At 43.6% G+C, this 17097-nt stretch overlaps 1 protein-coding gene across 1 annotated transcript in view; it reads left to right on the top strand.

Moving 5' to 3' along the window:
• The window catches only part of LOC145342395 (calpain-5-like), a 150556-nt gene that overhangs the window by 90872 nt on the left and 42587 nt on the right, over positions 1-17097 (top strand). Inside the window, exons 3-4 of the mRNA XM_080187949.1 lie at positions 9968-10099; positions 12401-12609. Of these exons, the coding sequence (XP_080044075.1) occupies positions 9968-10099; positions 12401-12609 (341 nt within the window). The remainder of the gene's footprint in view (positions 1-9967; positions 10100-12400; positions 12610-17097) is intronic.

Raw genomic sequence — 17097 nt, 5'->3', positions numbered from 1 at the left:
CGCAACTTGTGGGCCGAAGGGCCTGTTTGTGCTGTAGTGTTCTATGTTCTATGTTCTAAAACTAATCACATTTAAATATGCAATTTAGTCCGGTTGCTGGCACACGTCTTCACTCATTTAATGCAAGGTGACATTAAATAATTAACTGATTGACAGCTGGTTCACTGGAATATTTAAAGTTAATTGTACACCGAATTAAACAAATATACATTTGGCAGCTTTGTGGGGCTTGGGAAGACTCTCGCTAACTGGAAGGCTGAGAACTCCCTAAAATTAAACCAAAATCACAATGGTTGCAAATTTTATTTTAAAAACCACACATTGCTGCATACTTCAAAATCTCACAGGCACCAAACGTCTTCAACTCAGTAGCTATGGGCACACAGGCCCTTGGAGCCGTGTAAGATTTTTTTTAATGTAGGTAGCAGGATCACATTTCTTCCTCCTTCCCTGGTGAACCTTCCTGGCTCCCAGCTGACACAGTGAGACGGAGGAGTGAGCTGCTCTCAAAGAACACAATGCCCTTTGAGATCATGGGTAGTTTGTAGCTGACTTGCTCCTCTGATTGCCTGCTCCTCCCATATGCCACAGTGTGGCGAAATAAAGTCACGTGTAGAGCACAACCCCATTGTGCACAACCCAGGAATAGTCTCCTTGGTTCATACATACTGTGACTCGTTCATAAGCTCAGATTCCACTAAATTACAAGCCTGGGGAAAACAGTTGACGAAACAAGTAATTTTCATAGCTGGGACAGCTGATTTAAGAAAGTATTGTTGCAAATGAAGGTACACATTCTGTGGCCCTGAATGATTTCTTGATGCAGACAGTTCTGCGGTGCAATGATTGTGAGACAAGCAGAGAATTCACTGTAAAGTGGGATTTAAGATTAAAGTCTTACTTTGATGTCCAATTCAATCACATCTTGAAGGACAGTGTCATCCTTGAGGAGTGTTCTTGATCTTCAAAAGCAAAAATGAATTCTTGTAATCCTGGAATTTTCACAAGCTGTTGATTTTCCACTGCTACCTATTTTGGGATTGTATTGATAAATCAGCTCGCGTGATTAACGTCAAAGATAGATTTGGAAGAACCACTGGAGAGGAATTTCAAAAAGTATAAATATTCTATTTTTACTCTGGCAGTTTGCCAATTGCTGTAATTAACACATTAGTTGTTTTGACATTTAATATTTTAATACCTTAATCAGAAAAGGGACAAAAATATATTGGGTCTGTAACTTCCAACCTTCCCAGCTTTAGATTTGGGGTTACCCCAACTGTGTACTGGGAAAACCCTTTCTGAACTTCGAAGGCAGTTGCCCAGGAATGCTAATTTCCCCAAGACAATTGCTCTGTGCTGGGAGCCATCCGAAAATGTGATTCAGACTTTGGATGGTTCTGGCTGTTACACAAATAGGTGCCCAGAACAAGTTAGAAGAATTAAAGCCTCTTCTAACTTCTGAGTAACTATTATAAAGACTAGTCCCCCAAGAGGACACCACCAACCCTGACAACCCCCCCATCAACAGAACTACCCAACCCCAATTAGCCTACCCATTGTACTCCCCAGATGCCTTAATCCATGTACCCTGGCAGGCTCAACTACGACCTCCAACTTCAAAACGCCCCCGCCATGTCCATTCCTCACTTCACCAATGTCTGACTCACACCCACCCACCACCACCACCCCACCCCACCACCCCACCATCCCAAATGTCCAACATGCTTCCTGATGGTCCCACACCCCCACCACCCACCCAACCAATGTCCAATCCCCACAAGCCCTCCAGATGTGAGACCCTCATCTGCACAATGTCTAACCTTCCCCAACCATCTGATATCTGACCAACCCCCCACCCCCTCTTCCCCAATGGCCGAGCAGATATCTGAGCCCCTGCAATGCCCCACAATGTCCCATCCCACCCCCAAATCCTATCCATTTATCTTAGGCACTTGCCCTCGCACTGGTCTGTCAATTTCACCTTTTAACCTACCTGCTTTAAAGCAGTTAGTGCCAGAAAAAAGTGGGGGGGGGGGGTGTTCCTCCATCTCTTGGCCCCTCTTGCACTTCAGTGTAGTTCATTTCTACACAGCTTGGATCACATCCAGCCTGTGTTGGAAAGTCGGGCATGTCAGCTACAGGAGAAATTTGGCCTTAATAATTGGTCACAGTGGGGCAATTCAACGCTGATTGCCACTTTGAGAAAGTCACTGCCCAATGTGTTTAAAAAAAGGAACTTTGTTCAACAAAATTTTCAAACTACATACAAACTTCCTCTTGTGCATTCAAATGACATTGAGGAAATTCTTTCACCAACCTTTACTAATCTGGCTCTTGTCTTTGGTACTACAGTTTCCCAGTCACCTGACCCCTAGTGGTGTGCAGTGTATGATTAGGTGATCAGAAGCATTTACCATTTGATGAAGGCTATGTTTGTGGCCAGTGCTGTCCATGTGCAGTGGTACTGTTTTACTCTGTGAGGTGATAGACTCAGCAGCGACCAGGATCAGAGATACTCATCAAACAATTATTAAAGGCAGTGATTTAAAAAAAAGCCTCACCTTCTTCAAGTCCGGAATACAACAGGTTTGAAAGACCTCAATGTTCAGACCTGTCGGAGCTTATATCTGGTATCTCATTTCTGGTGTCCATTGATATTTGCTGTATTAATATCGCTGTCTTGAGTATTGTTTTTCTTAACATGTACATTAACCTGGGCTCATTATTGATGTAGAGATGCTGGCATTAGACTTGCAAGAGTTGCATTCCAACCATTATCTTGTGATTGTGCCTGTGTCTATATATGCCATGCTTGTGAAACCTACCTCTGCACTCACCTGATGAAGGAGCATCACTCCAAAAGTTTGGGATTCCAAATAAGCCTGTTGAACTTTAACCTGGTGTTGTGAGACTTCTTACTGGACAGTTTCCAGTAGGCTGCATTATTTAAGGATGCTTTTTTTAAAGAGAAAATTTCAAATGGTTTCTTTCTGAATAAAGTTTTATGCAATGCAGTGTAAATAAAATTTATTAGTGTCACATTAATACTGCAATGAAGTTACGGTGAATAGTGGGGGACGGGGCCGTGATTGGTCTGGGTGGTAGGGATCAGGGCATGAGAGGGTCAGTAATGTTGGGGGGAGGTGAAGCAATAGAGACGTATAAGATAATGAAAGGGATGGAGAGGGTAGAGGTAGAGAGATTCTTCCCGCTTAGAAAGGATAGCAGGACTAGAGGGCACAGCCTCAAGATAAGTTGGGGGGGGGGCTGCAGTTTAGATCAGAGTTGAGGAGGAACTTCTTCACTCAAAGGGTGGTGAATCTCTGGAATTCTCTGCCTGTTGAAGTGGTGGAGGCTGCCTCGCTAAATATATTTAACTCATGGGTAGATAGATTTCTGACAGACAGGGGAATTAAGGGTTATGGGGAGAAAGCGGGAAAGTGGAACTGATCCACTTCAGATCAGCCATGATCTTATTGAATGGCGGGGCAGGCTCGAAGGGCTAGATGGCCTACTCCTGCTCCTACTTCTTATGTTCTTATGTTCTTAATGCCTGTGGGGGAGGCATTATCCAGCCCGGGAGCGATGTGGCAGGAGAGCCGCATTCTATCATTTTTTTCTGCGCATGCGCAGTTGGAGATACCAATCAGAGCTGTAGGATTTAGGGCGTGTTAAGCCCCGCCTACAGGCTTCTACAGCGCGATTTAGAATCGCTGATATTTTTCAGGCAGAGTGTGTATGGGAGCACCTGAAAACAGGTCTAAAAGTCAGATCTGAAACACTCCCAGTCTCATGTCTGCTCAGCATTTAGAATCAAAATGGTAAAATAGGGCCCTGTGTCTCCTGCCAATGTAAGTATCTTGTTTTAAAGTACTTATTGCATGCAAACCTTTGGAAGTTAGATGGATGTTTAATTAAACTGTCAGTTGTCTGTGGGGAGAATGAATCATGAGGAAGAACTATTGATCAGTAACTTTCTAATACATTCTCCGACATTATTTTCCATATCCCACATTTGCAGCTCCAGGACTTCTTCAAGTTCGATGGTATTCGGATCACTAACCGGGTTTCCGAGTCCCATGCTGGGCAGGCAGTTGGTGCGTGGCCTCCCCGTAGTTTTTGAATCTCCCGTTCCACAGTCTTCCCCCCCCACCTCTCTCCAGAGAATCAAATGCAGGACATGGAGGTTGTATCAGAAATCTCTCCTCACGCTCCATCCCGATCTTTGGACACTGACACTGCGGGGAGGTCGTGATCCAGCTGCGTGCTCAGGACAGGGCTCAAGATGGACAAATGACTTTGGCATCTGCATCAGATCCACCAGGCATTGTGTGTCCTGCAAGTGGCATCAGTGATAGTCTACACCTACATAGACAAGGGCACATGGGTATCGGTGGCCATTTGGAAGGCCAGCTTACATTGGCAGGAGACACAGGGCCCTATTTTACCATTTTGATTCTAAATGCTGGGCAGACATGAAACTGGGAGTGTTTCAGATCTGACTTTTAGACCCATTTTCAGGTGCCCCCATACACACTCTGCCTGAAAAATATCAGTCATTCTAAATCGCGCTGTAGAAGCCTGTAGGTGGGGCTTTATGCACCATAAATCCTACAGCTCTGATCGGTGTTTCCAACTGCGCATGCGCAGAAAAACATGATAGAATGTGGCTCTCCTGTCACATCGCTCATGGGCCGGATAATGCCTCCCCCACAGGCATTGCGTCACCTCCCCCCAACATTACTGACCCTCTCATCCCCCGATCCCCACCACCCAGACCGATCTCGGCCCCCTCCCCCACTACTCACCGTAACTTCATTGCAGTATTAATGTGACACTAATGAATTTTATTTACACTACTTGTGAAACTTATAAATTTTAATAAACTTTTTCTGAACTGCTTTTGATGCATTCCAGTATCTGAGGTAACAAGACATTGTATGTTGGGCATTCCGTGTATTTGTCAGTAAATTAGTTGCTTTGAGTCAGGGTAAATTGTTACATCTGAACAGCGCACACCCACATTTGATGGGAAATGCAGGCTACATTCCCAATGTTAAGTTTGGCTGGGCCCAGGCAATGTAAGAGGCACCAAGATGCCTTGTTGAAGTCTGAAGAGACTTTAAATCCTAAACTTTTTAATATTCAGACCCTCAACTCCTGCATGCACCTGGCACAAACACAACATGGCTGTAGGTGGGGGTATGAATTGGGGCAGCAAGAGTTGGCAAGGTGAGTCCAAAGTTTCTTTATGGGACTCAGAAGAACTTTTATAGCTTCAGAATGAATTGTTTCTTTTGGTGATGTTTCATGAGGATGGTATATTTGATCTTCTCACCCCACCCAGTCTTCACTATGGTCCATCACTAACCTACCAAGCGATGTACTTGGAGATATGATCAACATAAATTGTGTCCATCAAACGTGAGAAATATTACGGAAATAATAATGCACGGCAATAATCCCTTAAGGGAGAAAGAAAGTTCTGGCCAATATTCCTAAAATACATTTCAGTTTTAGGAAGCTAGTACAAAAACAGTTTTACTGTGTTGCAGTGATAGCCAAATAGATAAAACATCTGTACAATATATAAATGATAGAAAAATATTTACTTGCCTTGGTGAGTGCATCTTCAACAAGACTCAAGAAATTTGACATCATTCAGGACAAAGCAGACCACTTGTTTGATATCTTAAACCAGCATAAAAAGTACATTCGTTCCACCACCAAAACACAGTGGCAGAAATGTGGACCACGTATAAATTGCATTGCAACAACTCACCAACTCTCCTTCAACAGCAAAATCTCATGACCTGTATCACCTAGAAGGACAAGGGCAGCGGACACATGGTGGGATTTTACGGCCTTCCTCATCCCAAAACTATAAAATCCCACTCAAGATCAATGGACTTTTCCACAGTCCGCCCCATGCCCGCTCCGATTCCCATGGCAGGCGGGACAATAACATTTCAGCCATGATAACACTACCATTTACAAGCTTCCCTCTGGACATGGAAATATATCAGTGTTCCTCCACTATCGCTGGCTGAAAATCCTGGAACTCCCTCCCTAACAGCACTGCGGGTGTACCTGCATCACATTGACTGCAAGAAGGCAGTTCAACGTCACCTTATCAAGGGTGATTCAGGATGCACAACAACTGCTGGCCTAGGCAGTGACACCCATATCGCACAAAACAAGAAAAAAATTAACGCCAGAAAAATCTGAGATGTGCGTGGTCCCTGAGTTAAATCCTAGTTTGGCGAATACATTGTCCTGGTGAGTTAGATGGGCAGCTGTACGTAATATAACATCCTTAGAATATTCTGAGGCCCTATCCTCTGGCTGTGCTTCCTGGAATCCAGTTTGCCAGACGCTCATTACTCTGTAATGCTACAGATGGATTTGCAAAGACTGGTGTATTAACATCCACCAATCTTCTGCTCTTCCTCCTTCCTCAAGCTTCAGCTGCTCTGTTTTCCCGTCAGAGTTGATGATGTTCATTGCTTGATGTGTCACCTTGTGTTCATCCACATTAATGTATAAATTTTCAGCGATCAGTCAAGTGTTGACCCTCTTCAAACCCTATTAAATCGCATCAATTTGTGCCACATATTTCATCAGCGTCACACGGATTTGTGTCACCAGTAAACTTAAAAGTTGTTCTCTTTAATCTGCATCACGCAGGAAGCTGCTAATGACTTATATTACCTCAATTAGAAAAAGGAATCACAAAAAATTAAATAAAACTTGTTTCCAAGTAGAAAATGTAGTTATTGTCAAATTGTACTCCATCAATTATTGTGTGCTTTCACTTGAAGAAAAACAAATCAAGTTGATTGACAGGCAAGAGAAGCTCCACTCATTCCCAAAGCTCACAAGTCACTTCACCAATCCTTTGTAACAGGTCTAGTGTATTTAGAATGAATTTTAATAAGCCAGCTGTTTGGCAAAGATACTTACGCCAATTATCTTACTTCTCCTAAGTATGAAAGCAACATTAATATTTGCATATGAAAGTGCATAATTCTTCATGAATAATTGCTTGGGGAGTACTGTGGAGCACTGTCCAGTATTACTTTGAGCCACAGGGGCGATAAACTCAACTCATGTCCGGCTTTCATCTGTTGAAAATTGGTAGTGGCTCCCTGACCATCCATTGATGTCCAAAGTTTGTCTAAAGCACATAAATGGACAAGATACCTATCCACTAAACCAGGTATATTTTACTTTATACAGACCAAGGCTCTAAGTTGATTATCGGACCCCAACACCATTTTCATGAGCCTGACTGATTCAGTTGGTACTCTCTCAGCTGGAAGGCTCAGGGTTTGGGTCCCACAGCAGGGTTTGTTGGTCATATGAGTGTTCATGACAAGGGGGGGGTGGGGGCGTTCAATATGTTGTTATTTATCCTGCAACACTGAATACTATTCTCCAAGGGAGAAAAGGGTCTGTAAATTCATGTAGCAAAGAACTAAGTTTAGTTTCAGATGAATGGAGCTGCTCATCCTTGTTGCTTGAGAGCTTGAATGGCCAAACCAGCAGGCATGAAAGGAAGCATTAAAAGCTGCATGAAAGATATGACCAGACTTTTTCAAAGTTATATTTTGTGGAGGTGGAAGGAGTAAAGTTTCTCCTGTCTCCATGAAGCTACCATTGCTACTATCAATTTATCTCCCATCCAGACCAACTCGTTTTTGATGCAAGTCAAACTTATCCACTGCACAGACTAAACCAGGTTTAATTTCCATTCTGTATTAAATTAATGTATCTCAGCAGAATTCAACAAGCCATCCACCTCTAACACCTCTTCTGGGTCATCCCCCTTGTATAATTCTACCCTTTCTACCTACAAGGGTTCTACTTTCTCAGGAGGCTAAGGAAATTCAGCATGTCCACTACAACTCCCAGTAATCTTTACAGATGCACCATAGAAACCATCCTTTCCAGATGTGTCACAGTTTGGTATAACTCCTGTTCTGTCCAAGACTGAAAGAAATTACAAAGAGTTACGAATGTAGCCCAATCCATCACGCAAACCAGCCTCCGATCCATCGAATCCATTTGCAGTTCCCCGCTGTCTTGGAAAAGCAGCCAGTATAATCAAGGACTCCCATGCACCTCAGACATACTCTCTTCCACCTTCTTCCGTTGGGAAAAAGGTATAAGAGCCTGAGAACACATACCAATTAAATCAAGCTTCTTCCGTGCTGCAATCAGAGTTTTGAATGGACCTGCCTTATATTAATATGATGACTTCAGCCAGGCTAATGAGGTTGGCTTGCTTGAGTATGAACTACCTGATGAATCTTAGGCAGCGAGTGATCGACAGGATCATTCATCCTGACTGTCTGCCCCTCTATGGCGGCTACATTCACGGCCAGGTGTCCCTAGAGAGGGAGCACGCGGTGTCCACGGGGGCAGTTGATGCCTTCCACGCCCGCTGGGCACCGCAGGGGCTGGCGCGCATTATAGACCCTCACAACCACATTTTGATTTAATGTTTTAAGTTTCCTTTGGACTTTGGGTTCTGTTTGGGCCGTTACCACCACTCCCCCCCCTTCCTTTTTGGGGGGCTGCCCCTCTTAATTTGCCCCTACATTAATTTGAGTTTGTTTTACTCGTTTGGCGCATGAAAAGAACTACCTGATGAGTCCTAATTGATGGTTAAATCAGGGCGCCTCATGCTCCCTATTTAAAGCAGGTGTGTCAGACTCCCAGCTGACATTTAGCAGGGAGCAATTGGAGACCTGGCTGTGTACAGATGTACGGTGTAAATAAAGTAACTTGGTCACAGGACTTTTGCCTCCATGGAGTTATTACAATTAAGTTGATCTTTCTCTACATCCTAGCTATGACTATAATATCATATGCTACACCCTCTCCTTTCCTACTCCCCTATGTACTCTATGAGTGGTATGCTTTGTCTGTGTAGCAAACAAGAAACAACACTTTTCATTGTATATCAATACATGTAATAATAATAAATCAAATCAAATTAAATGTGACATTTCCAACAGTAATTTCTCCTTCTTCTTGCATGACCCCCTCTGGAACTCTCCAAGGAACTATCAGCAACCCCTGCTCTTTAACTATACGCTCTCTCTTTGTGTCATCATCTGCAATCATGGTGCCAGCTTCTTTCAGATAGTTCAGTGTCAAATAGCTTGACCTCTCTACCAGCTGTCTTGCACCCTGGACTTGCCACTGTTCCATCAGGCTACTCAATCAAAATTCTCCGACTTATCAGAGTTTCGGAGATATTTCTTTAGATGTAGCAAGCAAGAATTGGGGAAAATGGACTATGGGTTCATCACTGATAATCTCTACACCTAAGATCTAACCTAGCTCCAAATTCCATCTGCTCTGGAGGCTAAAGAATACCCAAACTCTTCTGAGGTTTCTATTTAATATATGGTAATGTTATCTAGAAAACCCTTTCTCTACCTGATTATTGCCTCTCTCCTCTAGGACTTGGTCCCAAACTCCTGTTTCTCACTCACAGGTTGCCCTCTCAGTGACCTCCTGCAGCAACACCTCCCTTTCTATGTAACACTGAAGGCATCCAGCTCTACATATTATTACTTCATTCAATCCCCATTGTCTCAAAATTGCAAAAATTTACTCTGGTATTGAAAAATGTTGGGATGACCTAATGAGGCTTCAAGTCAAATTTTGTTTTTTTTTCCACCTTAGGTCAAGAGTTGAGCCCTTTTTCTAGAAAATGAAAGACCCTCTCCAGACACAAATCCTTGATTAAATTGTATTGATTCTCTCATCACTTTGAAGCACATTCTCCACCCATTCTCACATGTCCTGCACTTTCTATTCAAGGAAGAATGACTTTATGTATGAACGACCCATCATTGATTCAATGATGTGAACCAGAAACCAAGTTTGTACAATTTAATAAAATGCGTTCACTTTAAGATTTATTTCCCATTTTTAATCTCTCCCTTAGGAGCTATGTGAATCCCCCAAACTATTTGTCAATGGAATCAGTTCGCATGATCTGCACCAAGGGGAGTTGGGGAATTGTTGGTTTGTTGCTGCTTGCTCCTGTTTAGCTCTTCGGGATGGTCTGTGGCAAAAGGTGAGAGCTTGTCATTTTCATCACATCTGGTGTCGTAACCTCCTTTCAACCTTTGACCCTCCACAGTACTTTTTGTATTGGACCAAATCTTCCACGGAATGACATCCTTCATCGTCAGATTGTCACTTTTCGTCTATTTTCTTATCTTAGACTAGAGATCCTCATTTCTCACCTGCACCTCCAACCCAAACCTGCTGAGAAATATGGAGTGTGCCCACTCCTTGGCTTGGTGTATAGAGCCAAGTTACACTCCTTTTTTATAGCACCAGTTGCTATATTGCCTTGTATTTAAGTGTCACAGCCACTTTGAAATGCTAGAAGAGAAGTAGGTGAGCTGATGGGGTGGATCAGGAAGGGAAGATTGGCATTGCAGGAGGGGTTGGGTGGTGGAGGATGATTGGAGCTTTTTTGGAAGGTTAGGGGTGGGAAAGGGTAGCCAGAAGGTAGGGACTGTTGGGGGAGGGGCAGTCATTGGAGATGGGGGTAGTTTGAAGTGGGTAGTCAGGGGAATTACGGGGGGCAGTCAGGGTGACAGAGTTATTTAACAGAATGGGGAAGGTAGCTGGGGGGAGTAAGTTCGGGGGTTATGAGGCAGTCATGAATGGGCGTGGGATGTAGGCAAGGCAGTTGGAGATAAGGCACTAATTGGATGGACAGGGTGTAATCGGAGTGCAAGAAGATACTCAGAGTGGGGGTAGTTGGAGGGTGGGCAGTGTCAGTAGTATTATTGCTGAGGAGTCAGAACTGGTTTTAATTCTTCTAACTTTTCTGAGTAACTATTCGTTAAGTGAGTCAGAACCATTCAAAGTCTACGAATATAAGTCACTGTTTCAGAGAGTTCCAGCATTGTGAATTGCCCATCAGAAGTTGAAACTCCCCAGTCAATTCCAGTACAGTCAGTGCATGGGGAGGTAAGAGGGATCCGCAGCATATTTTCCAGGGGAACCTCCAGGATACGACCCTCGGGAGGCAAGAAGATTTTGGACCATTGTGTCCATGCTTCTTAATGGAGATAAAGTTCAATGTTCTGTTTGAATCTTGTCAGATTGTGCTTCAGAACTTCTATTCGGACAACATTTGATTATTTTGTCTTATTTGACTTCACACACGTCGATGAGCTTGCTATTTGATTGCACATCACTGGCATTTGACCCTCTTAATATTTTACAGCTGCCAAGCACTTTCATCTCACTCTCTGTCATTTTCAGCATTGAATATGTATTGATAAGTGGTGAAATATAGATAGCTAAGTGTATTGTTAACAGGACATAACAGATGTTGAGGGAGATTGTGAGGCATAATCGCTGCTGACATAAATCTCAAAAGAGGAATTAGATTCAAATACCAACTTCAAAAAATTTACAGAAGAGAGAGGCATGGGCCTGGGGGCACTTTTTATACAAAGTTGGGGGGGGGGGGCACCTGCCAGGATTCCTGTGCCAACAAGAGCCTGGCTGCTAAAACCCAGCAGTGCCACAACCAAGAGCATGCCAGCTACCTTTCACACTGAAAGCTTGGGAAGTGGTGATAACAAAGGGGGATGCCAAAAAACTCTTCCCAAGTTCCGCCACACTCCCATCACCATTTGCATATGGCAGCTGGAGAAGAAGGATTCCTGGCAAGTGGAAAGAAATTGAGGTTAGGGTGCTGAGGTGTTTGATTCTTGATATGATTTGATTTGATTTATTATTGTCACTATGCAAAGCATACCGTTCATAGAGAAGGGAAGAAGAGAGTGCTGAATGTAGTGTTACAGTCATAGCTAGGGTGTACAGAAAGATCAACTTAGCGAAGAGATTGGATTAGAATATTGTTAGAGACTTTAAAAGAGTTAGAGTGAAAGTTTTGGAAGCACAGAACGAGAGTAAAAGATAGGATTAGAATGAAGGCTAGGCACAGCTTGCAAGAAGTCACCTCCCTCCGGTTGTTAGGCCCAATGCTCATATTTTGCCTTATTCTGCATTGCTATTCTGACCCTTTCTGGGCTGCATCGCAGAGGAAAATCTGTCCAACTGCATCACTCATCTTGCTGTGTGCCATCAGACCCTGTCCCCATCAGGCCCCACCCCTTCAGGCTCTGTCCCACCCCCCGTTGGCACTGCCCAGTGTCCAGTGGACAGTGCCAGGGTGCCTGGTGAACAGTGCCAGATTGACTGGCGTGGAAAGCCTGTAAGATCATCTACCTCCCCCAGACGTGAAGCATTAACTCTGTCTCCCTCTCCACAGACGCTATACCACACCTGCTGGGTATTTGCAGCCTTGTCTGTTTTTAATTGCCTAATTTCCTCTTGTTGATTGCAGGTAATTCCAGACTGGAAAAAGCAGGACTGGGACTCAAGGAAGCCAAATAGTTACGCTGGCATCTTTCACTTCCGGTTCTGGCGCTTTGCCGAATGGATTGATGTTGTTATTGATGATCGTCTTCCCACAATGAACGGGCAGCTCCTGTTTTGTCACTCTAACTCAAAAGAGGAATTCTGGAGTGCACTCCTGGAGAAGGCATATGCAAAGTAAGATTATAGAAGTGTTAAAACCTTTCTCTGTAATGAAACCTGGAGCCACTTAGCCTTTTGGCTTAGACCAAGCCCAGGTTGGGGTACAATGCCTTATCATGTCAGCTTGGATCTTGATTGTCTCTATTTTGGGGACTGTGATGACTCAATTTGAATTTGGCTTTTGGGGCAAGCAAGAATGAATCATAGAATCATGGAATCCTACAGTGCAGAAGAAGGCCATTCGGTCCATCGATTCTGCACTAACCACAATCCCATCCAGGCCCTATCCCCATAACCCCATGCATTTACTGTGCTAATCTCCCTGATATTAATTAAGCATGGCTAACCTACCTAACCTGCGCATCTTTGGACTGTGGGAGGAAACCAGAGCACCTGGAGGAAACCCCATGCAGGGGAGAATGTGCAAACTCCATACCCAAGACAGGAATCGAACCTGGGTCCCTGGCGCTGTGAGGTAGCAGTGCTAACCACTGCACCACAGTGTCACCCCAGAATGGATTCGGGTTTGCCTGATCCGTTCTGAGGGTTGGCTTTACAACTATAAGGATGGAATAATAAAAATTTGCTCTTGAACTGAGTGGTTTGCTAAGCCATTTCAGCAAGGAAGTTAATCATCAGCCAGATTGCTGTGGGTCTGGAGCTTCATGAAGGCCAGACCAGGTAAGGATGGCAGATTTCCTTCCTTGCCATTTGTGATTTGGCAGAGTTTTTTTTAGATGACTCTTAAGACAGTGTTGTCCCTAGTTGCTGAAATAAACTATCCTAACATGTGTCTGAATCTCTTGTGATCAGTTTATAGATCACAACAATAAAATGAGTGAAGCAGATGGGTTTTTTAGGTCGTTCAACAATGGTTTCATGGGCATCATTAGGCTGCATTAAGTTAAATTTCACCATCTGCCATGGTGGGATTCAAACCCAGGTCCCCAGAGCATTGCCCTGGGTCTCTGGATCACTTGACCAGGGGAGTTCAAACAACGCTATTTTTTTCTCTCAACACCTGTCTGGAAACAGATGGGCATTTTGATTTGTTTCTCCATTAACAAGTGAAGCCAAATTGCTCAACCTCTCGGTTTGGATGTAATCCAATTCCTATAAAGTGAATAAATATTGATTCAGGAGAGATCTAGAATTAAAGTCCCATGCGGAATTCCTTCATAGAGATTAGCAGACTGAAAACCCATCAGGTAAAGTTCACTCTTTTGGTGGTGGCAGCTTCACAAGGTGAAATAGGCGTGCAGAGATGAATCAGTTTGTAGGTGATGGTGCAGAACTTTTAACAGTGGAAGGGTAGATCGGAACCAGATGTCCAACTTGGCGAGAGCACCACCTGTGTAGCTGCTTATCAGATGTTAAAGAAACATATCAGATGTTAAAGAAACAGATTGGGTTTGAGCCCAGGAAGGCTCAACCTGTTCAACAAGGCACAGTCTTAAGTCAGGTGTCCTTACTTCTCCACAATATCTTCAATAAAAGACATCATCCAGTGTCTGGAAATTGGTTCTATGTTCCAGACTGATAATGTCTCAGCAATTATAGACTGGAAAGGGGTGCTTCTTGTTGAGGATCTGGTGTTTGGGTGGTCATTATCTCAGGAGCCACTCTGACTCTGCTGGAGGGCCAATTTGTCAAAAGCAAATAGCCTTTATGTAGCTCTCTTTGAGGTGGGGTTGTGCAGTCCCCAGGTGGTCTGTTTGTAGCTCCTCAGAAATAATGAGATATGACTCACAGAGGGTCAGTAACTCACAGAAGGTCAGCCATCTTAATGGGTTTTTTCAGGCATAGGATTGAGTTTAACTTTAACAAATAGCAATGAGGATATATTTTTATAAAAAATACACTGTGCTAGGTTTCGTTCCATCACAAGAATATTCCATCCTTTCATAGAACCCCTACAGTGCAGAATGAGGCTGTTCGGCCCATCCATTCCACCCAAACCCTACTCCCATATTCACTCTGCTAATCCCCCTGACACTAAGGGGCAATTTAACATGGCCAGTCAATCTAACCTGCATATCTTTGGAGTGTGGGAGGAAACCAGAGCACCTGGAAAAAACCCATGCAGATACAGGGAGAATGTGCAAACTCCACACAGTGACCCAAGCTGGGAATCGAACCTGGGTCCCTGGCACTATGAGGCAGCAGTGCTAACCACTGGGCCACCATGCCGAGTGTCCAGCACATCACTGCTAATGTCACTGTTACATCATGATCTACATCAGTCATTTCAAAACTATTCTATTACCCTATTATACTACACACAGTCCCCCCCCCCCATCAGTGTCAGGTACCACTTAGCTTAGCTATAGTACACAGAATGCTTATCTTATCCATCGATAACTCCTTTATAAACCATTAAAAAAGCCCCAGAACGCGAAACATACAAGACTGACAGGCAGCCAAAGGACAAGCGCTCCCACTTTCCCCATACCCGTGATGGATAGAGCATCATGAGTTTATATTTTGTACCCCTTCACCAACCCTTCTCACCCTGTCTCCACCTCCAAACATATAATATCCTGAGAAAGACAGAGTGACAGTAACAGGTCCATGGCCAATAAAGAAGATAAAACTCTGGAAAATCCCTGTCGGAACTCCTTAGGTGATCAGTTCTAATCTACAAACTCATAAAGGCTATTTGTTCTATCTATTATCCCAGTAAATTAAAATACAAATTGCTCTTCCTGCAATTCTCAAGCTGTGCATGCACAACATTCCTCTGCTGGGATCACAGAGCTACTTACTCTAGTTTATAAATTAAATATCACTTGTTTTGCGGTATTACAGTGTTCTTCCTCTGAGTATGCTTTCGTTTTCTGTATATTTAGATTTTACAGACTGTAAAAAACCAAGTTGAATGCTGTACTCAGCACCTGCTAGTTCTTTAAATGACTAGTCAGTGACGCATAAAAACAGCAGTCTGTCACTGGATCAGTGACTCAATAAGAAGTCTCACAACGCCAGGTTAAAGTCCAACAGGTTTATTTGGCAGCACAAGCCACAAGCTTTCGGAGCGCTGCCCCTTCATCAGGTGAATTACTGGGGCCACCTGAGCTTACCCCACTCCAACGCTGGCATTTCCACATCACTGACTCATAACAGGTGGTGTGATGCTGTGTGTGTGCACTGTTCGAGAGTTCTTTCAATGTGCTAGTCAAAACAGACTTTTAGCAAACACGCAGTGTTGTAAGGAACAGATTGAAAACCCCCGCTGGTAGAAACCATTCTCCATCGATCTGTATATCAATACAAACCTTGTCTCTTGGAGGATAATATCTTCCTTTCCTTTCACCATCACCCTGTCACTCAAACAATTTGAGCTCGGTTCATGGTTCCAGCAGGAATTTCTGAACTTGAAAGACAAATTGTAGGATTCTCTGTTACACCTAATACTGATATGGAGATGCCAGTGTTGGACTGGGGTGGGCACAGTAAGAAGCCTCACAACACCAGATTAAAATCCAACAGATTTGTTTGGAATCATGAGCTTTCAGAGCTTTGCTGTTTCCCTGTTGGATTTTAACCTAGTGTTGTGAGACTTCTTATTCTGCTCACAGATCAACTTCTCTGATTTGATTTGATTTGATTTATTTTTATCGCATCTAATGGGATACAGTGAAACATATTGTTTCTTGCACACTATACAGGCAAAACATACCATTCATAGAGTACATAGGAGAGAAGAAAAGGAGAGGGTGCAGAGCATAGTGTTAAAGTCATAGCTAGGGTATAGAGAAAGATCAACTTAATATAAGGTTGATCCATTCAAATGTCTGATGGCAGCAGGAAAGCTGCTGTTCTTCAGTTGGTTGGTACGTGCTCTCAAACTTTTGTATCTTTCCCTCAACAGAAGAAGGTGGAGGAGAGAATGTCCGGGGTGCATCGGGTCCTTGATTGTGCTGGCTGCTTTTCTGAGGCATTGAGAAGTAGATGGAATCAATGGATGGGAGGCCGGTTTGTGGTTTGGGATATGTTCACAACCCTTTGTAGTTTCTTGCTGTCTTGGTCAGAGCAGGAGCCATACCAAGCTGCAATTTATCCAACGCTAACTCAAAGCCAATAACATAGAATGTTTTTCCCACACTCATTCTGACAAGTGACAAGTGGTTTGCCTGCAGTATTAGAATGTCTAGATATTTATCTTAGTATCTAAACTAAAAATTAAAGTTGATAAGATATTTCAGATGTAATGAAAGTAGAAAATTACTTAGTAATAAGCAAAAAAGTTGATGCTAAAATTGACGTTATGACTAGACGAGGAGGGGTTAAATGGTCCTCCTCTTTGCCCTCTGCTCACTTGGCTGGGAATTTTCTGGTCATTCCTCTTGGAATGATCTTCCAGTTCCACCAAGGGTGAACCCTCGCTGTGGGTTTCCTGGCAGCAGGGTTGGATTCAATGGGAAATCCCACTGAGACCGACAGCCTCCGCCACCACAAAATATATCGTGAGGAACATGGAGAACTGTCCTCCGCTGCAGAAAT

The sequence above is a fragment of the Carcharhinus amblyrhynchos genome, chromosome 4 (genome assembly GCF_965287045.1).
Source record: "Carcharhinus amblyrhynchos chromosome 4, sCarAmb.v2.hapA, whole genome shotgun sequence".
NCBI lineage: Eukaryota > Metazoa > Chordata > Chondrichthyes > Carcharhiniformes > Carcharhinidae > Carcharhinus > Carcharhinus amblyrhynchos.
Note: the sequence above shows the minus strand (reverse complement) of the source record. Positions and strands in the feature narration are given on the sequence as shown.